The following is a 27,956-nucleotide window of genomic DNA, read 5'->3' as shown; positions in this document are numbered from 1 at the left end:
ATCGAAAAAAATTGTGTGACTTTACAATCGCTTTAAATATTGTCACCATAATCAAGCTACTCACGTCCTTTAAGCAGAACTCAGCCTAAACAACTGGATGGATCTTTTTTTACCCTGTTCCCCCTGGCATGTAAGATAACTGGGGTTGAAAGCTAGTAAAGATGGACTGTAGTGCGGGCAGATGGCAACCATGAGGTCTCCTAAGGGCTTTATCACAGAAACGTTTTTTTTTATTTCTGCATGCGTTCTGCAAGGGCACAGAGAAAACAAAGAACCTATATTACATATCTCTGTGCAGAAAAAAAATCTACCTGTGATAACCAGTGTTATGGTGTGAACAGGACACATAGAAAACAATTGTTTTCTTTGGGTCCCTACAGAGACAAACGTAATAAATATGCACATCTCTGCGCATGGTGTGAAGAAGCCAATGCAAGTCAAATATGCACCTTTTTTTCCATCACTTTTTATGCACATATGGTGTGAGCATGGTTTAAAATAAAACATGACATTTTCATATTAGTTTTAGTGCCCTCCCAGGATTCGTGCTCTCCGGTCACAGTATTATTATTTTTTTTCACAGGCATCCCAACATAATACATTAATAACCCAAATAAAATATATACATGTTTGCTAGTGTATATGAATTCTATCTTTTTTTTCTACTTACTATTTAGAAAATCCTCTTCTGGTTGTTGCCATGATGATTGTGGGTATGTGAAGCCCAATCGCAACCTCTTCCTGGATGAGCGATGGAGAGGTGCATGCTGAGTAACCAGCATGCACCTCTCCATCTCGCGCATGCGCGATTCTCCAGCGGCCATAGTGACAATTGTTTAACAAGTTGCCATAACAACAGGCGGCGACGGAGGAAAATCCTGCCCCATTGTTATGGCAACCTAGATAGATCCGCCTTAAATCGCGTAATTTCCTGTTGGAAAAAACACAATTTTTTGAACCACTCCTGCCCACAGACGAGGGAGGAAGTGATGCAGAGTGACCCAGAGGTGGCAGATTAGGAACCACCACAAAGCAACAGGTTTTCTGGTGAGTAAAACAAATGTTTTTATTCCAAATGTTTGTTAATACTAGTAAAGGACTGTGATCATGTAAAAATATTTTTCAGGGTGGAACTCCGCTTTATCAGTCTTTTAGTACTAAAATATAAAAATAACTTTGCATGTTTGTACTAGAAAGATATTTATATTTCTGAACAAGAAATAATTCATTATAATTGAAATAAAATCTTTGCACTGCCTGCCCATAGAATCAAATGGCTTCTGACAATTTGCAGTAGATGAGTGCTCTATCTTCTAGCTGTTCAGAACTTAAATGTTGTTTACATTGCTTATAGAGGTAAAGCCAGCATTTGCCCTAAATAGGAAAATAATAGATAGTCACACTCAATCATTGATGGGTTACGGCACAAAATCCTATCTATATAAATACATAGAATATTCTCTATATAATCTCAAAATCTTATACTAAATGTATTTTCTAAGGCATAAATTCAAAATAGAGCAAGCATTAGCTTAATGTTATATGTAAACCATAACTGAACAAGTACATTGTTTATCTGCACTAAAATATATTGCTTTACATTGGTAAACTCAAAAGTTATTCTTTGATTTATTTTCTTTATCTTTTTCTTCTCTTTGCTAATAGGGAACTGTGCACACCCTTGGGCTGATTTACTAAAGAAGTTGTGAATCTTCACATGATAAATTACGTGAATAATTACTTTAAATTATCCAATCATATGCAAATGAAATAAGTAAACAGGAATTAGCTTTTTACATGATTGGATCATTAATATTTACATAAATTATTGTGTTATGATTCTCAACAATTTTAGTAAATTAGCCTTAGCACCGTCTTTCCAGAAATGTGTGCAATTTGTAGTAAAGGAATACCATTTTTTTGTTCTAAAGCTACTGAAGACACTGAAAAAGACCTCCACTTCTTATTTTACACAGTGAATCAGTCTTGTGTTTATATATATATATATATACATATATATATATATATATATATATATATATATATATATATATATATATATATATATATATATATATATATATATTTCAGATAAAAATTATTCTCAAAACCATTCTTCTTATTAAATATATTTCTGCCCTATTTTTCAGGGTTCCTCTGAATAAGGGGAAGTCCATCCGACAGAATATGAGGGAAGCTGGAGTGCTGGACGAGTATCTGAAGTCTCATAAGATTGACATGTCAGACAAGTACAGGGGATATGCTGTTGCTTCTGAATCTATGTATTTCGATGTAAGTTTACAAAAAAAAAAAAACACATCTGATAGTTATTGTAGAACATTTTGGGTTGTACTCTCCAGCTGCACATATGCAACGGCATCATTTACCGTTTATGTTTCTTTTGTTTTACTTTACCTTTTCATTTTGAAATCTATTCCAGCTTCAGAGTTGAAAGAAGCACAGTATGGAGCACTGAGAAGAGTCACAGGACTCTCCAGAGCTCAATATGAAGCTATATATTTTTATGTTGGCTGTTGATTGGTGCTTTTTGTAGTGTAATAACAAGGCTTTATAATAAACCAGACATTCTCAACCAGTGTTCTGTAGAACCTCAGGGCTCCTTCAGAAGTTGCTAGGGGTTCCTTGAGCTATGGTTGGCTGACCTCCCATTTTATGGTTCCTGCATAGCTCTGGAGCCAACCACTGTAGAGGGCATTCTGTAATGGAAATTATTATTTTTTCCAATTGACTTAAAGTGGTTCTGCACCTAAAAAAAAAATATTAAAAGCCAGCAGCTACTAATATTGCAGCTGCTGACTTTTAATAAAATCACACTTACCTGTCCCAGGGTCCAGCGATGTCGGCGGCAGATGACGAGCGATCGCTCGTCTCGCTGCTGCCCCCGCCACCATCCTCTGTCAGGGAATCGGGAAAAGAAGCATTGAGGCTTCACTGCCCGGTTCCCTACTGCGCATGCGCGAGTCGCGCTGCACATCTCTTCTGGTCCCCCGCTGTGTCCTGGGAACTGTGTGTTTCCCAGAACACAAGGGGGGGCGGGGCGTCTGCAGGGGTCTGCGGCGGTCTGCCCGGAAGTGGGTGCAGATACCTGGATTATCCTGGTAACTGCACCCCCCTCCCCCCTGAAAGGTGCCGATTGTGGCACCGGAGGGGGGAGGGATCAGATTAGCGGAACTTCCCTTTTAGGGTGAAGAACCGCTATAAGCAGACAACATGCTATCTACAAGAAGGCATTCTTGTTTAATTTTCATATACATTTTATTTTTTAATTGCTTAGAATTCATTGTTGTATGCTCTTGCCCTGAACTAAAACACACAGATCTTGTTTTCATTGTCCATTACAGTCATGGTAATAACTGTTTTTATGAAATGAGCAGAAACTCATTAAAGTGTATCTAAAGCCCAATCAATTATTTTTTTTCATTTTCGATAAAGTGATGAGGAGTTACAACCACTGTCATTTTTGTATAGTTAGGAAAGCCTAATGAGAGTGCCAGACCAAAGAAATGCTAAAATCTTTTAATGCTGGTATTAGTTCGGAAAAAAAAAACAGCCAATGCAATTCGGAGTTCCAAGATCTCCCCCTTGATCAAGCCTCAAATATTGTATTTAGTTAGGAGGACTGCAAAATTACAAAAATTAAAGACATCAAAATAAAACATCCAATGATTAGTAATGGTAAGCTACAATATATTCCATTTTTGGTTTTGGGTTTAATATCGCTTTAATTATTTGAAGGGTGAACAGTGAAAAGTGCACACTGAAAAATGGGAAGATCGCTGAACCCCCAAATTTTGTTTGATGCTTTCTTGATATGAACCATCTCTAGTAGTAAAGATTCTTGGACTTTTAGGTCCTTGGTTGGTCCTTAATTAGATTTTCTATACCTGGATTCCAAACACTGGGTCCCCTGGTTAATGGGTATCCTGTTTTGTGCTAAGAGCAGCCTCACCAGAGCCATTGCACATTGTATAAAGATGTTTGACCTTCTTCAATCATTGGTTCCACCATCTCATACATATTCTAGGTTTTTATTGCTGCCTGTGTCTCTGTTAAGGAGATTTGCTTTCTGTGGGGCATTTTTATAAAATAGTAAATGTGACATTCCCCAAACATTCAATGCAAGTGTATTTACAGTAAATGAAAATAAATTAAATGAAAGGATCCACTTGCAGTAAATATTTAGTGAATGTCACATTCACTGCCTCATAAATATACCCCTATGTGACTTAGTGACCACTGTCACAGGACTGACAGTGGTGGAAAATTCAAAACTCTGGTCAACAAAACAGGAAAAAAGGTGTAATGTTCCAAATGGGGATCATTGTTCAAGGTTAGAATTGTCTAAGGTGAGAATGCGGAGTCATCTCTCCCATGGTGCACAGATGGTAGACAGATTGATAAAAAAGTATAATACCAATAGAAACAGCATCCATTCTTTACTAATCTTATATGAGCACAACAAGGAGAATTCGATCATGGAGCAGCTGCATGTGGCAATCAATCAGCTTCTATTTTATCTTTAATTTTCCAAGCTTAAAGCAGTTGTATGCCCTGAAAAAAAAAAAAAAAAAAGGCAAAGACATAATGAGCTAGTATGCATACTAGCTCATTATTATATTTTGGTGGATATTGCCAGGAAATGGAACACGCCCTGTCAGTATGCTGGCCATGCAATAATTGGGATGTTTTCAGCTTTCAGGAATTGTATACTGATCCTTTAACCGGTTCCCGACCGACGCACGCCGATGTACGTGTGGCACGGCCGCGATCGTCTCACGGAGAGGAAGAATGGGGAGATGCTAATGTAAACAAGCATCTCCCCGTTCTGCCTAGTGACATTGTCACTGATCATAGCTCCCTGTGATCGGCAGCTATGATCAGTGATGTGTCACAGCTAGCCCATCCCCTGCCCAGCTAGAGCCCATCCCTAGGACACACTTAACCCCTACAGTGCCACCTAGTGTTAACCCCTTCACTGCCAGTCACATTTACACAGTAATCAATACAATTTTAATCGCACTGATCGCTGTATAAATGTGAATGTTCCCAAAATCGCATGAAAATTGTCCGCCATAATGTTGCAGTCATGATAAAACTGACATCATTACTGGTAAAAAAAAAATATTACTAAAAATGCCATAAAACTATCTCCTATTTTGTAGACGCTATAACTTTTGCGCAAACGAATCAATAAATGCTTATTGCGATTTTTATTTTACCAAAATATTTACAAGAATACTTATCGGCCTAAACTGAGCAAAAAAAATTTTTCTATATATGTTCTTGGGGGATATTTATTATAACAAAAAGTAAAAAATAATGCGTTTTTTTCAAAATTGTCGCTAATTTTTTGTTTATAGTGCAAAAAATAAAAACCACGGAGGTTATCAAATACCACCAAAAGAAAGCTCTATTTGTGGGGAAAAAAAATAAATCAATTTTATTTGGGAGCCACATCGGGCAATTGTCAGTTAAAGCGACGCAGTGCCGAATCGCAAAAAATGCTCTGGTCTTTAGCCAGCAAAATGGCCCGGGGCTTAAGTGGTTAAACATAGGGCTGTGCATTATAATGCAGCAACATGAGGTGATGGTCATGGATGAATTGCACAACAATGGGCCTCAGGATCTCGTCACAGTATCTCTGTGCATTCAAAACACCATCAATAAAATGCTAAAATGCACCTGTGTTCATTGTCCATAGCATACGCCTGCCCATACCATAACCCCACCGCCCCGCCATGGTCCACTCGAGCCACAATGTTGACATCAGCAAACCGCCCACCCACACGAAGCCATACACACTGTCTGCCATCTGCCCTGTACAGTAAAAACCGGGATTCATCTGTGAAGAGAACACCTCTCCAAAGTGCCATACTCCATTGAATTGTGACCATTTGCCCACTCAAGTCGGTTACGACGACGAACTGCAGTCACGTCGAGACCCTGATGAGGACGATAAGCACGCAGATTAGCTTCCCTGAGATGGTTTCTGACAGATTGTGCAGAAATTCTTTAGTTATGCAAACTGATTGTTGCAGCAGCTATCCGGGCATCTGATCTCAAATGATCTTGGAGGGGAAGATGCTGGATGTGGAGGTCCTGGGATGGTGTGGTTACACGTGGTCTGTGGTTGTGAGGTCAGTTGGATGTATTGCCAAATTCTCTGAAACGCCTTCGGAGACGGCTTATGGTAGTGAAATGAACATTCAAGGGCAACAGCTTTGGTGGACATTCCTGCAGTCAGCATGCCAATAGCACTAATGCAGATTTAGATAGATTTGTGAAGAATATTTGAGAGAAATCGGCCTTTTGTGTACACAGAAAAAGTCATAGATCTTTAAGTTCAGCTCATGATAAATAGGGGCAAACACAAAAGTGTTGCGTTTATAATTTTGCTCAGTGTATATAGCTTATGCATCTACTGAACACAGGTGTAACAAGCTGAATTTTTTAATGGTCCTATCTTATTGGTTTTTTTTTGTAACTCCATGTGTAAATATTTTCAGAATGGAAAAAATAGGTACCAATGGAAGATCCCAAAAGCTTGCTTTTTAAAAGCTTTAGTAAGCTTAACTGTAAGGGCACTTTCACACTGAGGCGGGGGTTCATCGGCGGTAAAGAACCACTATTTTTCCATCGTTTTAGCTGCGCATTTCGGCCACTAGCGAGGTGCATTTAACCCCTGCTAGAGTCCAAAAAAAGGGTTAAAATCGCTGCAAAGCACCGCTGCTGAAGCCCTTTGCGAGTACTTCGGCAGCGCTGGCCATTGATTTCAATGGCAGGGGCATTTTAGGAGCGCTCTATTCACCGCTCCTGCAATGCCCTAAAGATGCTGCTTGCAGGACTTTTTTTCCCATCCTGCAAGCGCACCGTTCCAGTGTGAAAGCCCAAATGCTTTCAAACCAGGGTGGCAGGGGAGGTGTTTTCAGACACTTTACAGGTGATATTTTTAGCCCTTTAGTGAGCCTCAGTTTGAAAGTAGCCTAAATGTTGTTTTGGAAAGTTCTTCTTTAAGATTTTTAGTAGAAATTCAGCAATGCACTGAATAATGTGGACAGGTATTGTTCGAATTACATTAATGTTTGCAACTGAATTTGTGTACCATATATCTTTGATTGGCAGACTTATTACTATGGACCAATAAGTATTGGAACACCTCCTCAAAGTTTCCTGGTTCTTTTTGACACTGGATCCTCCAATCTCTGGGTTCCATCAACCTATTGCCAGAGCACAGCCTGCAGTGAGTATTACAATTCTCTAGTCATTTATTGTTTATTTTAAAGCAGTGGACTAGACCATAGTTGCAGATTTACTAGTCTACTATTTGAAGGCAGAACTGCAGGAGAACTGCTAAATACAATGTTGAAGTATGTATATAATTGTCTATCAAAAGCTTTTCAATTTTGTTTGGCTAGTCTTGTGATCCAGGCAATTCTGTGGCCAGGTCCTGTGCCCATCTGCAGACCGCATTGTAGTTATCCAATCCAGCGTACACTAGGAACCATCTGAGCTTACTGATTGGACATTAATAGAACTGCAAATCAGGAGATCCATTGATTCTTTACTTTAATAAGCATGTTCAGCCTGCAAAGCTGATATTACTGTACAATGTAACAGAGCACAAATTGGCTCAAAATGCAAGTCCTCATTCTCTCAGTATAGCGCATTTCAGTCCAGGCATTATAGAAGGTTGTTATCAACTGACCACAGTAAGCTCTCCTGCTTAGTGTGGTCAGTTTTTAATAGGAAAGCAGAGGGACTGGCAGGAGCACCAGGGATTTCCCACAAAGAGAACTGGATACTTTTTTTTACAAGTACATGGTACAGCAGTCACATATTAGGAATATGAAATGCTCAGGTAACAAACACTTCAATGAATATGTATGTATATGTACCGTATATGTATATATTCTGTATATACAGTATCTCACAAAAGTGAGTACACCCCTCATATTTTTGTAAATATTTTATTATATCTTTTCATGTGACAATGCTGAAGAAATTACACTTTGCTACAATGTATTGAGTATTGAGTGTACAGCTTGTATAAGAGTGTAAATTTGCTCTCCCCTCAAAATAACTCAACTCACAGCCATTAATGTCTAAACCGCTGGCAACAAAAGTGAGTACACCCCTAAGTGAAAATGTCCAAATTGGGGCCAAAGTATCAATATTTTGTATGGCCACCATTATTTTCCAGCACTACTTTAACCCTATTGGGCATGGAGTTCATCAGAGCTTCACAGGTTGTCACTGGAGTCCTCTTCCACTCCTCCATGATGACATCACGGCGCTGGTGGATGTTAGAGACCTTACACTCCTCCACCTTCCATTTGAGGATGCCCCACAGATGCTAAATAGGGTTTAGGTCTGGAAACATGCTTGGCCAGTCCATCACCTTTACCCTCAGCTTCTTTAGCAAGGCAGTGGTCATCTTGGAGGTGTATTGGGTCATTATCATTTAGGAATACTGCCCTGCGGCCTCATCTCCAAAGGAAGGGGATCATGCTCTGCTTCAGTATGTCACATGTTGGCATTTATGGTTCCCTCAATGAACTGTAGCTCCCCAGTCCCAGCAGCACTCATTCAGCCCCAGACCATGGCACTCCCACCACCATACTTGACTGTAGGCAAGGCACGCTTGTCTTTGTACTCCTCACCTGGTTGCTGCCACACACGCTTGACACCATCTGAACTAAATAAGTTTATCTTGGTCTCATCAGACCACACTACATGGTTCCAGTAATCCATGTCCTTAGTCTGCTTGTCTTCAGCAAACTGTTTGAGGGCTTTCTTGTGCATCATCTTTAGAAGAGGTTTCCTTCTCAGACAACAGCCATGCAGACCAATTTGATGCAGTGTGCGGCATAGGGTCTGAGCACTGACAGGCTGACCCCACACCCCTTCAACCTCTGCAGCAAAGCTGGCAGCACTCATACGTCTATTTCCCAAAGACAACCTCTGAATATGACGCTGAGCACGTGCACTAAACTTCTTTGTTCAACCATGGTGAGGCCTGTTCTGAGTGGAACCTGTCCTGCTAAACCACTGTAAGGTCTTGGCCACTGTATTGGAGCTCAGTTTCAGGGTCTTAACAATCTTTTTTTAGCCCAGGCCATCTTTATGTATAACAACAATTCTTTATTTCAGATCCTCAGAGAGTTAATTGCCATGAGGTGCCATGTTGAACTTTCAGTGACCAGTATGAGAGCAATAACGGCAAATTTAACACACCTGCTCCCCATTCACACCTGAGACCTTATAACACTAACGAGTCACATGACACCCGGGAGGGAAAATGGCTAATTGGGACCAATTTGGAAGTTTTCACTTAGGGGTGTACTCACTTTTGTTGCCAGTGGTTTAGACATTAATGGCTGTGTGTTGAGTTATTATGAAGGGACAGCACATTTACACTGTTATACAAGCTGTACACTCACTACTTTACATTGTAGCAAAGTGTCATTTCTTTAGTGTTGTCACATGAAAAGATATAATTAAAAAATTTACAAAAATGTGAGGGGTGTACTCAATATATATGGTATGAGATTGTGAGATTGGGACTTCATATACAATGTACCTCCAGAATCTTATGTTTGTATTTCAAGATAAAACAAGATTTAATATATAGTATAAACTGTTGCTTATCTTAAAGGGATTGTAAACCCTCAGGGGGTTTCACCTTAATGCATTAATGCAGTAGTTAATAGCTATACTTGCTAAAAGAAATCAATTTAATGTTTTTAAAGTATTTAAGTGCATTAAGGTGAAAAACCTTTTGTGCTGTAGCACCCCCCTAGACCCTCCTTTTTCCTTAACTAAGCCCAATCGTTCCAGCGTCAGGGATGAGCACAGCAGCTCCAGCTACTGTCTTGGGTCTGCATTGGATAGAGTGATAGCAGCTGTAGCCATTGGCTCCCACTGCTGTCAATCAAATCCAGTGACATGGGAGCCACAGGAGCCACACTGCTGTCTGTGTCAATGGACACAGCAGGAGGACTCGGGAGCATGCCCGCATGAGTGCCCCCTTGGAAAGCAGCTCTGAGGGAGCACTTGAGAAGAGGAGGAGCCAGGAGCACCATGGGGGGACCCCAGAAGAGGATGATGGGGGCCACTCTGTGCAAAATCCTTGCACAGAGGAGGTAAGTATAACATGTTTGTTAATAAAAAGAAATAAATAAGCTTTACAATCACTTTAACCGCTTGCCAACCAGCTGCCACAGTTATACTGCTGCAGGTTGGCATGGCTGCGCAAATCACCATAACTGTACGTAAGCTCTTTAAGACGCTAAAGCAGGAGCGCGTGTTCTTGGAGCCGACGCTTGTGCAATTGCCAGTGCTCGGCAGACATCGCGCCCTCCGGGCACCGGCGATTGCTCGTTACAGACGGAGAACGGGGATGTGTGTGTGTAAACACACAAATCCCGTTTCTCTCAGGGGAGAGGAGACAGATCGTGTGTTCATACTAAGTATTAACACCGATTGGTCTCCTCCTCTAGTCGGTCCCATCCCTCTACAGTTAGAACACACCTAGGGAACACAGTTAACCCCTAGTTTTAACCCCTTCCCTGCCAGTGACATTTATACAGTAATCAATCGCTATTTTTAGCTCTATTTTTGCTGTATAAATGTCAATGGTCCCAAAATAGTGTCAAAAGTGTCCGATCTGTCTGCCGCAATCTCGCAGTCCTAATAAAAATTGCAGATCGTTGTTATTACTAGTAAAAAATGTTTTACCAAAAATATGTAGAAGAATACATATCGGCTTAAACTGATGAAGAAGTTTATTTAACCACTTGCCGACCGCCTCACGCCGATGTACGTCATCAGAATGGCACGGGCAGGCATAAGCACGTACATGTACGTGCTTTGCCTCCCGCGGGTCGGGGGCCCGATCGGGCCCCCGCCCGGTGCCTGCGGCGGTCGGTTTTCGTTCGGGAGCGATCCCGGACGAGGGGACGGCCATTCATTCATGGCCACCCCCTCGCGATCGCTCCCGACGAATGGAAATCCCCGGTGACATCACTTCCTCTCCTGTAATGTAAACACAGGAGAGGAAGTGATGTATTCTCTCCTCCGTGTCGGTATTTTTCGTTCCGACACGGAGGAGAGCGGATCAGTGAGTTGCACCAACACATCCCACACACAGTAGAACATGCCAGGCACACTCACACCCCCCCTTTACCCCCCGATCACCCCCCCAATTACCCCTGCCCCCCAGTCACAGTGACACCAATGTCATTTTTTTTTTTTTTTTTTTTTTTTTTTGCATTGGTGTCATTTGTGACTGTAATAACTGTTAGGGCAGTTAGGGTTAGCCCCCTTTAGTTCTAATGTACCCCCCTAACCCCCCCAATAAAGGTTTAACCCCGTGATCACCCCCCGTCGCCAGTGTCACTAAGGCTGGGTTCACATTGCAGCGGTTTATGAGAACGAATGTGATTCGCACCGCACTGCAGTGCAAATCACATCCGATCTCTGTGCGATTCGAGTTCAGCCATTCGCCGCACCCGCCGCACCCGCCACACCCGCCGCACCCGCCGCAAATTCGCACGGGACCCTTTTTTTGGCCCGCAGCAGAATCGGATCGCATGGGTGTTCACACCATGCGATCCGAGTTTGCAGATCGCACTGCGATATGCGAACTGATCTGGGGGTGTCAGTAACATTTCACTGACACTCCCAGCAGTTCGCATAGGGCAGTGTGAACTGCCGCCGGGAGGCATGCGATGCGGGAACCCGCCGCGGATTCGCGGCGTTTCCGCATCGCTCCAGTGTGAACCCAGCCTAATAAGCGATCATTTTTCTGATCGCCGTATTAGTGTCACAGGTGACGCTAGTTAGGCAGGTAGGTATTTAGGTTCGCCGCAGCTTTTTATAGCGCTAGGGACCCCCATATACTACCGCATAAAGCCCCCTGATTGCCCCCTAGTTAACCCTTTCACCAGTGATCACCATATAACTGTTACAGGTGACGCTGGTTGGTTAGTTATTTTTTTATAGTTTCAGGGCACCCGCCATTTATTACCTAATAAAGGTTTAACCCCCTGATCACCCGGCAGGTGTCATTTGTGACTAATAACTGTTAGGGCAGTTAGGGTTAGCCCCCTTTAGTTCTAAGGTACCCCCCTAACCCCCCCAATAAAGGTTTAACCCCGTGATCACCCCCCGTCGCCAGTGTCACTAAGGCTGGGTTCACATTGCAGCGGTTTATGAGAACGGATGTGATTCGCACCGCACTGCAGTGCAAATCACATCCGATCTCTGTGCGATTCGAGTTCAGCTATACAGATAGTATGGCTGAATTCGTGTCGCACCCGCCGCACCCGCCGCAAACTCGCACGGGACCCTTTTTTTGGTCCGCAGCAGAATCGGATCGCATGGGTGTTCACACCATGCGATCCAAGTTTGCAGATCGCACTGCGATATGCGAACTGATCTGGGGGTGTCATTAACATTTCACTGACACTCCCAGCAGTTCGCATAGGGCAGTGTGAACTGCCGCCGGGAGGCATGCGATGCGGGAACCCGCCGCGCATTCGTGGCGTTCCCGCATCGCTCCAGTGTGAACCCAGCCTAATAAGCGATCGTTTTTCTGATCGCTGTATTAGTGTCACAGGTGACGCTAGTTAGGCAGGTAGGTATTTAGGTTCGCCGCAGCTTTTTATAGCGCCAGGGACCCCCATATACTACCGCATAAAGCCCCCTGATTGCCCCCTAGTTAACCCTTTCACCAGTGATCACCATATAACTGTTACAGGTGACGCTGGTTGGTTAGTTATTTTTTTATAGTTTCAGGGCACCCGCCATTTATTACCTAGTCTCACTAGTGTACCCCTAAATTTAGGGGTGTCTACTTTCTAAAATGGGGTCATTTGGGGGGGGGGGTTTGTGCCATCTTGGCATTTTATGGCCTTCAAAACTGTAACGCCCTTAGAAAGCCTGAAGGCGGTGCTTGGTTTTTGGGGCCCCGTACGCGGCTAGGCTCCCAAAAAGTCCCACATATGTGGTATCCCCGTACTCAGGAGAAGCAGCAGAATTTATTTTGGGGTGTCATTTCACATATGCCCATGGCATGCGTGAGCAATATATCATTTAGTGACAACTTTGTGAAAAAAAAAAAAAGTTTGTAATTTTCCCGCAACTTGTGGCAAAATATAAAATATTCCATGGACTCAACATGCCTCTCAGCAAATAGCTTGGGGTGTCTACTTTCTAAAATGGGGTCATTTGTGGGGGTTTTGTGCCATCTTGGCATTTTATGGCCTTCAAAACTGTAATAGGTAGTGAGAAGTGAACTCAAAAAATTACGCCCTTAGAAAGCCTGAAGGCGGTGCTTGGTTTTCGGGGCCCCGTACGCGGCTAGGCTCCCAAAAAGTCCCACATATGTGGTATCCCCGTACTCAGGAGAAGCAGCAGAATTTATTTTGGGGTGTCATTTCACATATGCCCATGGCATGCATGAGCAATATATCATTTAGTGACAACTTTGTGAAAAAAAAAAAAAAAAAAAAAAAGTTTGTAATTTTCCCGCAACTTGTGGCAAAATATAAAATATTCCATGGACTCAACATGCCTCTCAGCAAATAGCTTGGGGTGTCTACTTTCTAAAATGGGGTCATTTGTGGGGGTTTTGTGCCATCTTGGCATTTTATGGCCTTCAAAACTGTAATAGGTAGTGAGGCGTGAAATCAAAAATTTACGCCCTTAGAAAGCCTGAAGGCGGTGCTTGGTTTTCGGGGCCCTGTACGCGGCTAGGCTCCCAAAAAGTCCCACATATGTGGTATCCCCGTACTCAGGAGAAGCAGCAGAATTTATTTTGGGGTGTCATTTCACATACGCCCATAGCATGTGTGAGCAATATATCATTTAGTGACAACTTTGTGTAAAAAAAAAAAAAAAATTTTTTTTTTGTCATTATTCAATCGCTTGAGGCAAAAAAATAAAATATTCAATGGGCTCAACATGCCTCTTATCAATTTCCTTAGGGGGTCTACTTTCCAAAATGGGGTCATTTGGGGGGGTTTTGTACTGCCCTGTCATTTTAGCACCTCAAGAAATGAGATAGACAGTCGTAAACTAAAAGCTGCGTAAATTCCAGAAAACGTACCTTAGTTTGTAGATGTGACAACTTTTGCGCAAACCAATAAATATACAATTATTGACTTTTTTTTTACCAAAGACATGTGGCTGAATACATTTTGGCCTAAATGTATGACTAAAATTGAGTTTATTGGATTTTTCTAATAACAAAAAGTAGAAAATATCATTTTTTTTCAAAATTTGCGGTCTTTTTACGTTTATATCGCAAAAAATAAAAATCGCAGAGGCAATCAAATACCATCAAAAGAAAGCTCTATTTGTGGGAAGAAAAGGACGCAAATTTTGTTTGGGTACAACATTGCATGACCGCGCAATTACCAGTTAAAGCAGCGCAGTGCCAAAGTGTAAAAAGACCTCTGGTCATTTACCAGCAAAATGGTCCGGTCTGAAAGTGGTTAAAAAAAAAAACGTGCAATTGTCAGTTAAAGCGTCACAGTGCAGTATCGCAAAAAATGGCCTGGTCAGGAAGGGGGCAAATCCTTCAGGGGCTGAAGTAGTTAAAGTGGAATTAAACCCTGCTTTCCTTTTCATTCAAGGAGTTGCTGTATATATGATCAGTTATGACACCAGCCATTTGATGGTTTGACCAACAGCACACACAAATGTGACGGCATTCTCGGCATACTGGGGATGTAACTGTTTTTTGCAACTGTTAAATCAATGGGTTTGGATCTGCTTTAAAGCCTTGGATGACAAAAAGATTCTCTCTGTAAAAAATTAAAATCACAAGAATCACAATTTTTTTTTATGGCTAGGATGAACTATGTATAGTTAACAAACACTATAATTGACCTATATTTTTCTACAACTTCACATAGGAATTGTGCTTTGGTGATTCAGCAGTCTTGTTATGAATTTTGCTATTTGATCCTAAGGCCTCTTGCACACTGCAGCTTGAAAAAGCTCAGTGCAGCTTTCTTTGGTTTTTTACTAAGATAAAATAAACCCCATTAATTGTAATGTGCCTATGCACACAGGCCCATAAATGTGAAAACGCTCGCAAATACGCACAAATACATACCAAAAAAAAGTCTGAAAAAGTAGATGCCCAAACAAAAGTATCATGTGCAAGAAGCCTTACAAGTGAAATGCATGCATTTAAGAAATATTATAAATAAATGAATGACTGGAACATGTTTATGATTATGATAATGTGGTAACCTTTTCAGCAAACCATCATACATTTAACCCAAGCCAGTCCTCCACTTACTCTTCTAATGGACAGCGATTCAACATGGGATATGGTGGTGGGAATGTTGCCAGCAGTGTTACTGGAGTGTTTGGTTATGATACCGTCTATGTAAGTAACATATAACTAATCTATCTATCTATCTATCTATCTATCTATCTATCTATCTATCTATCTATCTATCTATCTATCCATCTATCCACCTATGTCACAGTATAGAGTGGACGCCTTGTGGCACAGAATCTCAGAACTGCCTTGGATTCAATGTACCAAACCAAGAGGAAAGAGTCTGTAAAGAGACAAAGGTCAGGACTGATATTTAGGCTGAGTCAAAGGCAGAAGATCCAGGAAGGTAGTAGACAGGCAGTCTGAGAACAATAACTAAAACGCATACTAAGATTTTAACACAAGAATACATTTCATAAAACAGGAGCATTTCAATGAAATGTCCATGTTACCTCCATATTCACTTTGGCTGTGCCAAAACCTGGGTGCTGCTTGTTATTCATGTCATTCAGGAATGGCTAGGTGCAAGAATAAGTATTTCCTACACACACTTCTTCTATGTAAATATGGTGTGTATGTGTCAAAAAAGAAAAGAAAAATTGCATCGCTATTACAGTGAAAAAGCTGGTACATTAGTTCTGTGCGAATGAGGCAAAATTGATCATTCTCCTTTTATTTCTTCTACAGGTCAAATGTTATTCATGCATAAAGTATAGCAGCTTAGAAAAATACTGCATTATGGCCACTAGATGGAGCTAAGGTTCATGGAAAATTAATACTGATCTTCAGCTCCTTCTAGCGGCTGTAATGTGGTATTTTCATGAAATTCTCTATTTTTTAATAAATGAACAACAAATGATCTGTAGAGGAAATAGAAGGTGAGCATTTGATTTTTTCTAACTAAACTAGTGACAGTAATGGCTAAATAATTATCATGACAATGTTTTTTTAAGTAACACATTGGGATATTTATAAGGTGAAATGGGAGGACAACAAGCAAAGATTTTTGTACACTATTCATATTCCTCCTGTTTTATCCACATTGGACACAGAGGGTCATAAACCACCAGAACTCAGCGTATTTTTGCATCCAGGAGTCACAGGTGTTGGTTTAAGCCATCAACTTGTACGAATCCGCTTCATTTGAGGCAATAACAACATTGGCTCTGTGGATTGATGTCAGTGCTGGCACCAATGGGTGGTATATCCATCCATCCTTGGCTTCACAGCCACAGCACCCTGTAACTAGCTATAGGTAACGAGCTCTAAGTATGCTACTGGCAGTAACGCCCCCCATCCTTCTTTGATATAGTTATGTTCTATACACACCCTGAAGTTCCTCTAGTGTACCTATCAATTTAGTGTAACCTACCATTAGGCTCCTGCCTGCTGTACAAGCACTATTTGTGTTAGTGGAAATATAATTTACAAATGATTTTATGGCATTGCATTTTCATTAGATTCAAGGACTTACCATCACAAATCAAGAATTTGGACTGACCATTACAGAACCCAGTGGTAATTTCTACTATTCTCCATTTGATGGTATATTGGGATTGGCCTATCCTGGTCTGTCTGTGGGTGGTGCCACCACTGTGATGCAAGGAATACTACAGGAGAATCTCTTGAATCAGCCTCTTTTCAGTGTCTACCTTGGCAGGTATGATGAACGTGCATGTCTTGGATAAATAAATTATATTTGGTTTGAATGTGTGTTTTATGTCTTTAAGTCCTAAGTGACAACTGGCAAAAGCTCTTATGGTAATTCAGTTATTTCCTTCTTAACATTTTTTAAGAGCTGTGGTGGGGGCATTAACTGATTTTTGAGGATTTACCTTCAATAATGCATGTGTATTTCAGTCTATGATACTCCTCTAAAATAAAAATAAATAACAGCAAATCCACCAAAGACATGAAGCAAAGAACAAAAGATTCTACTGATATCTTAACTAGAGGCCACCTTAGATAATTGTGACGCAATTTGTTGTACACCACCAGTAACACCTGTTGCTGGTGGTATCTACTAAACAGTGAAACAGCTCTGAATAGAAGATTTCACAATGTGCCATAGGCCTGCATCATGGCGCTGTAGGGCAGAATAAACAGTTCTGAGTAAGTAACAAACACTTTTTAACACGGATCAGTGCATTTTTGAAGCATGAAAACTCAGTAATAGTGCATAGGTTATATTTTGATCACTAATAGCATTTCTGTTTTTTTTTTTTTATATATATATAATCTTCATTTCTACTTTTTTGAGAATTCAGTCAGCAGTACTTAAAGAGGAGTCTCCTGTGTAAAAATTAAAAGTCAGCAGCTACAAAAACTGTCAGAAGATTGCGAGGAGGGGGATGGGGAGGAGAACCTCTGCCTCCAATAGGGTTGCCACCTCATCTCTTTAAACCCAAACGCACATGAATTACACAGGTTCTGAGGCTAATTTAGTGCAGATAAAGCACCAAGTGAGTTTAATTACCACCTTAATAACCACAGAACCTGAATAATTAATATTTGATCAAAGATTGTATGGCTCAGAGCAGTGGGAAACAAAGCCTTACTTTGGAAATTTGCATACACCAATAGACAAACGGTCATCGGATAAAAGCAGCCGGCAACTCCATACCATCAAGTGTATTTATTTTCAAGCCTTCACAGTGAGTACAGTCAGCAGCAGAATAGTTTCGCAATAAGCCTTGTTCACAGCCAACCTTTGTAATTAATATGTGTTTTAGTTTAAAGGGATGAGGTGGCAACCCTAGATTCCAACCGCCTAGAGGATAGAAGCAGAAGTCAGAGTGGGAACCTGTCAAAATTGGGTCCCCCCTTCTCAAAAGTGCAATTACTGAAAGAAGCGCGGGCTAGGATGTTGTAAAGTGGAACTTCCCCTTTTGTGTGGAGCTCTTTTTTAAATAAAAACTCTAACCAGACATTGGATAAAGTATAGCTGACAGCAACAATTGACAGTGTAAATATTGATGCAAAGCAATCACAATTCTGTTACATTTTTTATTATTTGCTTTAAACTTCTCTTACTAGCACCAGATGAAACAATGTCATAACATTATTTATTATTCTGGAACGGCTACAACACTTAGCTGCCTTGTGACTCCTTACTCCTGCATATGTGGAGAGTTTTACATTTTAGCTTGTCTAAACCATAAAACCGTAAAACAAAATAGAGCTCTCATTATGCAATGAGATTTTCTTTTTTTTTTTACTTTACTATTGTTCAGTTTAGTGCTGTAAAATAGGGGTTAACCCACAGGGAATTCCTGAGGCTTTCAGAAAAAAATGTTTTACTAATTTGTTAATTTTAACTAACCAAAAAAAGGAATAGTTTGTAATAACGTGTAACAAAACATGTCTTTTAAATTAAAATCATTAAATAACTTCATAATCCTTCGGACTGCAAAGTAAATTTTAGTATCACAAAAAAGGGGACAATTTTAATCTTTGCTTGTCTAAAATTTGTAAAAAAAAAAACGAATATTTGAAAATAATGCCACCAAAAGAAAACATAGTTGTCCCCACAAATAAACACAAACCATATGTTTCACTTCAGTATTGTAACCAATGACAAAGTTATTTATACACTATAAAACTGTAAAACTAGTATGTAAAAAGCTTGTTAACATAATGGTTGTTATATTGTACTTAATGTTATATTATACCACACCATTCTTAAATGTCTTTCTTTTGCAGCCAATCTGGTGAGGTTATTTTCGGAGGCGTGGATTCCAACCTTTACACTGGCCAGATCAGCTGGGCTCCATTGTCTAATGCTCTGTACTGGCAAGTTTCTCTTCAAGAGTGAGTTTTCTTTTTAATGTTTGTTGTCTGCCTACGAGAGACCTCTGTTTTTTGCCAGCTTTAGCACCTGTGTTGATGGCAGTGGCTGGTGCTCAATTTTCAGCCAGCCAACCTACCACATAACCCCCCCTGGCAGTTGCTCGATTGATCGATGATCGCCCTACCATTGCTCGATCGCTTGTCTGTCACCCATTATCAACACAGCCCCACCTTTACCCTATCCAGTTCATGGCTTTGGGAGCTTCCCACCCCCCCCGCATCTCCTGAGTCCCGGCGGTCGCTTCAACTCACAGCCAATCAGGAGTTAGAATTCACTGCCAATCGGGTCTGAGGACTCCCAGCCAATAGGGTCTCAGGACCCGCTTCCCAATTGGCCAGAAAGATAATGAGGAATTCATTAGCAAATATTAATTTACTAATGTCACACAACTGGATGGGCTCCGGGTGCAGTGTTCTGCACCCCAAGCCCACCCTTTTTGAAGCCAATTAGAGCCTCTGGCTCTAATCATGTGCTTCGGGAAAAAAAAAAAACATTGTAAACCATGCGCCCGGTGCCCTGCATGTAGATTAGGGATTGGGCGCATAGATTAGGGGGGCGGCACCCCTGTGCCCCTGCACCCTGCATGAGCAGCTGCCACTGGTTGATGGATGCTTGTTCATTTTAAGCAGGTTTTGTATTCCCATGCAAATCTATGGCAATGAAGAAACATCTCGGACTAGGTCAAATGCAGGTCAGAAGGAGATTAACAGCTATCAACTAAATACACCTGTTGGTGAAATCTGAATGATCTCAGAACTGTCCTAAAGTGGCAGTAAAGACTTTTTTTTTCTTGTACCTACAGGTAAGCATAAAATAAGTATTTCCTGTAGGTATAGTGAATCACTGCAACCTTGCACTGTTTAGAATATATTCACACTGCATGCAGCCGGTGACGTTACCGGTGCATGTACTCTGAAGCGACGGCATACTTGTGCCGTCCCTTCAGATCTCCGTGACGCGACAATGACTCCCACAGGTATGCATGGGAGTGACGTCATCACATTTTGGCAAATCAGATGGCCATAGCACCTGAACCTGGAAGGAAGACTGGGTGAAGATGGAAGCCCTGTCAGCAGTGACAGTGTGCTGCTGGAGGGCTTCATTCAAAGTAATTCTTAATGTGCTTGTATGCAATGCATACAAGCACATTATGCCATTGTCTTGCAGGTTTATAAAAAAATAAAAACTGTGGTTTACTACTGCATTAAACTGATGCTAAACTAAAAAAAATTACATAAGCACAAAGCCCATCGACACAGGTTCTTAGTTATCTAGCTCTGCATGGAGATGTTGAGCAAAAGTCGTTCTGCTAAGGCACAGTAATTGAGATTTACAGTGTTTTAGATGGAAGAAGCAGAATTTGGTATACAATTTTTGTGGTGGGACTTTTTGACTGCAGCAAGAGGTGTCTTTGGAGGAGAAACTGGAGTTTGTTTGCTAGAAAGGGTTAGAGGGAAAAGACAACTGTATGTGCTGGAGGGGGGGCGGGGGGATCTATAAAGAGAATGACCAAAGTGTGTGCTGGAGGTGGGATCTTACAGGAGAACAATCAATGTGTGTGCTGGAGGTGAGATCTTACAGTGGAAGACCAATTTGTGAGCTGGTAGTGTGATGTCAATTGGAAGGAGCCAGGTAGTGGCAAAATTCCTTTGTGACGAAAATGAAACTCAGACTTGGGCATTATTCTCTATAGGAAAATTAACTTGAGTTGTTAAACTAAACCATGACCATTATTATAGTAAGGATGATTTGTTTTTACTGACATAATGTTTATTTGTACAGATTCTCCATTAATGGACAAGCTACTGGCTGGTGTAGCAATGGTTGTGAGGCCATTGTTGATACTGGAACCACCCAGCTGAATATTCCTTCTCCATACATGCAACAACTGCTTCCATACCTTGGTATTCAGTCACAGAATGGAGGAGTAAGAATACATTTATTAGGAAATATAAAATAGGCTATTCATAATTTTAGTCTTACAAATATTTTTTGCTGTTGTCCTAATCCTTGGTTCAATAAAAGGCATTGATAGGAAGAATATATTTTTATGTCCCTATTTAAAGAAAAGTAATTTATATGCTATAAAATGAATTGTACTTGTATTGGCTTAGCTTTTAATATTATTTAATTGTATTTGTATTTTTACTAACTTGGCCTTACATTGTGTCTGTTTTTCTTTTTTTTAAGTATGCTGTGAACTGCAACAACCTTCAGAGTATGCCTACTCTTAGCTTCACCATCAATGGTGTTTCCTTCCCATTGTCTCCTTCAGCTTATATTATTCAGGTATGTATGTCATTTTTGCTAGAACATTTGTGCACGCAGAACAAGACATCACTAAATAAATGGAAAATTAAGACAAAAAATGTGTATTTATGCCATTACACCTTGATAAGGACTCTGACTGGTTCTTGGCATTATATGTTGGGATTTATCAAACCTTTCCTGATTCATGAAAAATGTACCATATTTATGTTTGTGATTTGGAAACAGAGGTTGTAAAATTCACAACCTAATGAGATCAGGAGGTATACACTTCAAATAATCTTTGCTACAAAAGTATGGATTTCTCTATCGCTTCATACAATCAAACTACCTAAAGAGTTTCCTGCAGCACCTTTTCTGCTGCGAACATCTGCAACACAGACCTATATATTTCACATCCTTAACATTACATTTCCCATCCAAACAAAAAAGTAGCTTTTTTAGCACACATGTTACAATACTAAAACTATATTGCACGTGATCACTGATCACATGATAAATAGATACAAAGTTTGTTAAGATTAAAATTAGTATGAAATGCCAAAGCGACACAACAAATTATATTTTCAACACTTTCAATACCTAGATGTAAGTTTAGTTTAGATGTAACCATAAATAATGGCCCCAGAATTATACCTCTCCCTCTGATGTGTATCCTGGGGTTACCTGTGTATGTGTATGGTGGTGGGTACCATCAATTGTTTTAATTTTTTTTGTATTTTATCCAACTTTATTTTTTAATTTTATAGATATATATATATATATATATATATATATAGATATATATATATATATATATATATATATATATATATATATATATATATATATATATACAGATTTTTCTTTTCTCACCCATCCTGAGTCTTTAGATGTCTTTGAACTTCAAACTTTTTTTCAGGCCAGGAAGGAAATGTTTAAAAGTTTACCCAAGTTGAAGTACAAATAAATCTTTTGGGGTTTATGCCGGGTGGGGGGTTAACATTTTTAGCTAAACTTTCATCACATTACATGTATGCATATGGTCAGGGTATTCCAGTGTGTAGGCACCACATTCTGACTTTTTAACAGCTATCTCTGCATTGTTTTTCATATGCTGGGGTCTGGTAATGTTTATAAAAAATGATTACATTCTTCTTTTAATCTTTTTAGGAGAACGGATATTGCTATGCTAACTTCCTTAGCATCAGCTTGCCAGCTTCAAATGGAGATCCACTCTGGATTCTGGGAGATGTTTTCTTGAGGGAATATTATTCAGTCTATGACTTTGGGAACAACCAAATTGGCTTTGCTACTGTGGCATAGATTGAATAAAGATAACACGGTGCTTTGAAATGGCAAATTACATCATAACACCTTGAAATATGCAGAACAGCCCTGAACAGATCATGTTACTTTACATAGTTCTTTATATTTTCTATGCTGTTTCTGACAATAAACTGGATATACAATAAATTGCATTTTTTCTTTCTGTTTCCTATTATCATTGATAGAAATTGATGGTCTCTCATCCAATATGTTTGTCAAAAAAAAAAAAAAAAAAGATATATCTCAGTATATATACAGGTAGTGACTGCAAAGTTCAGAGCTGTGACTACTGAACACACCATGTAACAATACACAGACCTTTTTCACCTTTTGAAAAACTATGCTTGGGGTCGCAGGCTCCTTCTGACCCAATCTCAACCATTTATGCTCTACCGCTGTCTGTCTTAACTCCAAGAGTACCATACAACATGAGTAGGCTGAGTGGGAAAGGGAATTGGGGAGTACAATCTCACAGGAGGACTCCAGAAAGGCATTCATGTGGACACGTAAAATGTCCTAAATAGTAAAGTACAAGAAAAACCCTTTAAACTAATAGCAAGATGGTATCAATATCCGCTTTGGCTGCACAGAATATTTCCTCAAAAAGTCAAATATCTGCTGGAGATATCAAACAAACTTGGGCACATTGCTCCATTTGTGGTGGACATGCCCACAAATTGTACCCAAATTGTAGACCAAGAAGGGACTCTTGTGCTTTTGTTTGTCGGCCACAAGGCCTGTAATATCAAGATTTTGGAGATCTCCTGACACTCCAGGAATAGAGTGTAGCGGAAATGCAATATTTACAGAGAATGGAAGATTTGAAGATTTGACCACAATGATAAATGACAACAGCGAGACATTTCTCACAGTATGGTCCCCATGGAAATCTTTCTGTGCATCCTTGAAGATGAAGGAGTTGTTAGAAGTGGGCTACATAGTAAATTAGTTAATTGGGGCAGGGGGGCATGTGGTGGAGATGATGGGAGAGAGGAGAGAGAACTATTTTTCCTTTTTTCTCTATTCCCTGAGTGCCTTGGGGCTTATGGTAGAGTGTGGTAGATTTATTTAGGGCTAGAGGGATACGTAACTGAAGATTAAGTGAAAGATTGTGTTTGTGGTAATATTGATGCAAAACTTCAATAAAAATCATAGTGAAAAAGAAATAATATAGACAGTCTCAGAAATTACTCTAAAAACATAATTACAGGGAAAAGATATTAAAAAGAGACAAAGAAAAAATATCCACTTGATCCGTAAATTGAAAAAGAGTACTACAAATGGAGTCTCATCGTTGCTATTTGAATAGCCTTTCGTATAAAAAACATAAAGGTATTCAAGTCCAAGGCAAAGTTATGTCTAGAAAGGGGTAAGTCTACAATAATATAAAAATCCTAGTTAATGGTGAGATTAGTAAAATCAAGACAAGACAAAAAGTAGCACTTTAATCCATTATTCAAATGCTACCCTTACTTCCTAGCAACAACCTATTTAAAACTGATTTCTATAAATTATGTAAAAGCTTAATTCAAAGAAAAAGTATTTGGTGGGAAATCCAAGGAAATAACTTATTTACATACCCCAAATCTTTTTTGTAAACTTTTCAACTGCGAGGGTTATCTGTTTAATGCTCTGTGAATACAATGGCGGCTTATGTGGCTGCTAATGTTATAATACAAAAACAGAACTATGTAGAAGAATATATGATTATATTTGTGGGAAAAAGACAGGGATCACACAGGGGTCAACCACTCCGTACTCAAGACACAATGTGGGTGCACTGGATCGTGCCACTGGCTAAGCACCGGCCTACACCCTGTATGAATTATTGGAACTGTAGACAGGTGAGCCTGATCATGTTCCAGTCTCCTGTTCAAACTAGGGAAGACTATTGACAAAAAACACAGTTACTTCCAGCACTAATAGGTCTTCAAAGGTGTGGAGTAACAGATGTCAGATAAAATGGTGGTGTAAAAGGTATATATGGTATCCAAAACTGGGTGGATGCTACCTTCCTCAGATGGGGTAATACGAAAGGAACTACAAGAAAAACAGAAATGGAAGGCGCGCATTCCTAGTGCATTACAAAACATAATTTAATAATAAAAATGTTTTATATAAAATAAAAATTCAACAAAATTCAACTGACAAAAGGCCATAAAAGCAATACATGGACATGCATGGAAATGGGGTACAGCTAAGGCGTTTCTGGGGTGCACCTCCTTCCTCAGTACTAGGATAGTCTCATACACCATGGGCAATGGCTTTAATAGGGAATGGTGGAATTGATATTTGTGTGTCAGAAAAAGCCACTCCCTCAAAGGAAAAAAAATAAAAAATAAGAAAATGTAATCCATGTCAAAGACCTATAACCAAAAACCAAAACCAAAAACCCCATCATAAATACACAAAGAAATAAATAAATAATGATAATTCATTTGGATCCATGATATATTACACATTATTATTTATATTTAGTCAGATGAATACAAGTGTAGGAACACATACACAAAAAAGGATGCAGGATTGATAATTGGGTCAATCCATGTCTCACCTCTACATGCCTGAAGTGGCTGTGGGGGGGAGGGGGGCGGATTGGGCACTAAGAGGTGTCTAAAAAACCACTCACGAGTATCACCTGACGGGAAGCTTCAGAATTGCCAGGAACGCAGTAAAGAACCCCAACAGATGCCAGCAGGATCATCCACAGTGTAGTGCGCTGATCAGTGGACACCCGGTGTTACACAGGAACCTTACCAGACCCCAGGGAACCAGTTCAGTGCCAAGGGGAATCCAATTCCTGGAAACTTAGGAAGACACCTGATGACACGTGACATCACTTCTGGGGTGGGAGCAGTACAAAGGTGTCCCCATGGACATGAACGGGCAAAGATAGATGGAAGAAAAATAAAAAAAAAGTTTTCAAAAAGTTAATTAAAAAATGCAAAAAATAACAAAAAAATTCTAACAAAACTTGACCACTAGGAAATAGTAAATTAATAAAAAAATAAATAAAAAAAAATGTATTAAAAAATGTTTTATTACGAAAAATTTTGCACAACGATAATAATGATTCCCCAATGTATAACAATTAATAAAAAGCACTGAGCCCTGGAGTACGCGAAAGCCGATCTTACAAAAAATTCTATGAAAGTTTGTTGCTATAGTAATCGGTAATCAATAGGAGCTAGTCTTTAAGAACAATGGTAAATTCAAAAAAAAATTTGAATACTAATAATATATAAATACAAATATGAAAATAAAGAAAAATTTAAATAAAGACAAAAATGTGCACAAATACTTGGATGAAAAGGAAGAAAAGAAACCAAAGAAACAGGACATGTTGGTATAATGAGCTGCTGGAAGGACAGCCACATCAAGGCAAAAACAGAATAAAAACAGAAGGAGGAAGAGGACCAGGGGTCACATAAGAGTCTGAACATCCAACCCCACATTCAGGCCCCTAGGTGATAAGGCTCCTAAGCAATGTATCCAAAAGGTTTCTCTTCTACAAAGTCTCCAAAAGTATCTGCCAGTATCGGAATCCTCACCCATAACCAGTGATGTAACTAATGGAGTTAAAGTAAATGGCGTTATTTAACGCCGTTACTTTAGAGGGTAGCAAGTAATCTAACTGATTACTCTTCCCCTCATGGTAACCCCGGTCCCATTACTTGTTACCGTACCGTAATGACATCTATCGCCACTAGGAGGGCACCTGCCGTGATCCGCGGAGCGCTCAGCGGCCTCAGTCTTAGGAAAGGCCGTGGCTTCGGCCTAGCTCCAGAGTGGTGGCCATCTTGGGGCACCCTCCGGCCATTTACAATGTGATTAATCCATCAAATGATGACGCCGGTTCCTCTCTCCCCTCTGTGTACAGATCTGTACAGTGGAGGGGAGAAATCGGATGGCAGCAGCACTGTGGGCTACATCTGTATTGCCCACAGCGCTGCTCTGTGACAATTGCAGTCACAGCCACCCCTCCATACCCTGCCAATGCTCTGCAATACTCTGCCAATACTCTGCAATACCCTGCCAATACTCTGCAATTCCCTGCCAATACTCTGCAATTTCCTGCCAATACTCTGTAATACCCTGCCAATACTCTACAATTCCCTGCCAATACTCTGCAATTCCCTGCCAATACTCTGCAATACCCTGCCAATACTCTGCAATTCCCTGGCAATACTCTGCAATTCCCTGGCAATACTCTGCAATACCCTGCCAATACTCTGCAATTCCCTGCCAATACTCTGCAATACCCTGCCGATACCCTGCCAATACCCTGCAATACCCTACCAATACTCTGCAATACCCTGCCAATACCCTGCAATACCCTGCAATACTCTGCCAATACTTGCCAATACCCTGCCAATACTCTGCAATACTCTGCCAATACTCTGCAATACCCTGCCAATACTCTACAATTCCCTGCCAATACTCTGCAATTCCCTGCCAATACTCTGCAATACCCTGCCAATATTCTGCAATACCCTGCCAATACTCTGCAATTCCCTGCCAATACTCTGCAATACCCTGCCAATACCCTGCCAATACCCTGCAATACCCTACCAATACTCTGCAATACCCTGCCAATATCCTGCCAATACCCTGCCAATACTCTGCCAATACTCGCCAATACCCTGCCAATACCCTGCCAATACTCTGCCAATACTCTGCAATACCCTGACAATACTCTACAATACCCTGACAATACTCTGCAATACCCTGACAATACTCTGCCAATACTCTGGAATACCCTGACAATACTCTGTAATACCCTGCCAATACTCTGCCAATACCCTGCCAATACTCTGCAATACCCTGCCAATACTCTGCCAATACCCTGACAATACTCTGCAATACCCTGCAATACCCTGACAATACTCTGCCATACCCAGCCAATACTCTCCCCTCTGTGTACAGATCTGTACAGTGGAGGGGAGAAATCGGATTGCAGCAGCGCTGTGGGCTCTGTGACAATTGCAGTCACAGCCATCCCTCCATACCCTGCCAATACTCTGCAATACTCTGCCAATACTCTGCAATACCCTGCCAATACTCTACAATTCCCTGCCAATACTCTGCAATTCCCTGCCAATACTCTGCAATACCCTGCCAATATTCTGCAATACCCTGACAATACTCTGCAATTCCCTGCCAATACTCTGCAATACCCTGCCAATACCCTGCAATACCCCGCCAATACTC

The 27,956-nt window shown here is 40.5% G+C and overlaps 1 protein-coding gene across 1 annotated transcript; it reads left to right on the top strand.

Moving 5' to 3' along the window:
• The first annotated feature begins 2,156 nt into the window (after window positions 1–2,156).
• LOC143982537 (gastricsin-like) lies at window positions 2,157–22,892 on the top strand. The gene is made up of 8 exons (XM_077481367.1): window positions 2,157–2,292; window positions 7,144–7,261; window positions 15,294–15,424; window positions 16,780–16,979; window positions 19,022–19,129; window positions 20,952–21,096; window positions 21,360–21,458; window positions 22,590–22,892. The coding sequence occupies exons 1-8, from the start codon at window positions 2,188–2,190 to the stop codon at window positions 22,740–22,742; spliced, it is 1,059 nt and encodes a 352-aa protein (XP_077337493.1). The 5' UTR covers window positions 2,157–2,187; the 3' UTR covers window positions 22,743–22,892.
• Window positions 22,893–27,956: the final 5,064 nt, after the last annotated feature.

The sequence above is a fragment of the Lithobates pipiens genome, unplaced genomic scaffold (assembly GCF_037356315.1).
Source record: "Lithobates pipiens isolate NorthernLeopardFrog02 unplaced genomic scaffold, aLitPip1_a1.2 Scaffold_16, whole genome shotgun sequence".
Lineage (NCBI taxonomy): Eukaryota > Metazoa > Chordata > Amphibia > Anura > Ranidae > Lithobates > Lithobates pipiens.
Note: the sequence above shows the minus strand (reverse complement) of the source record. Positions and strands in the feature narration are given on the sequence as shown.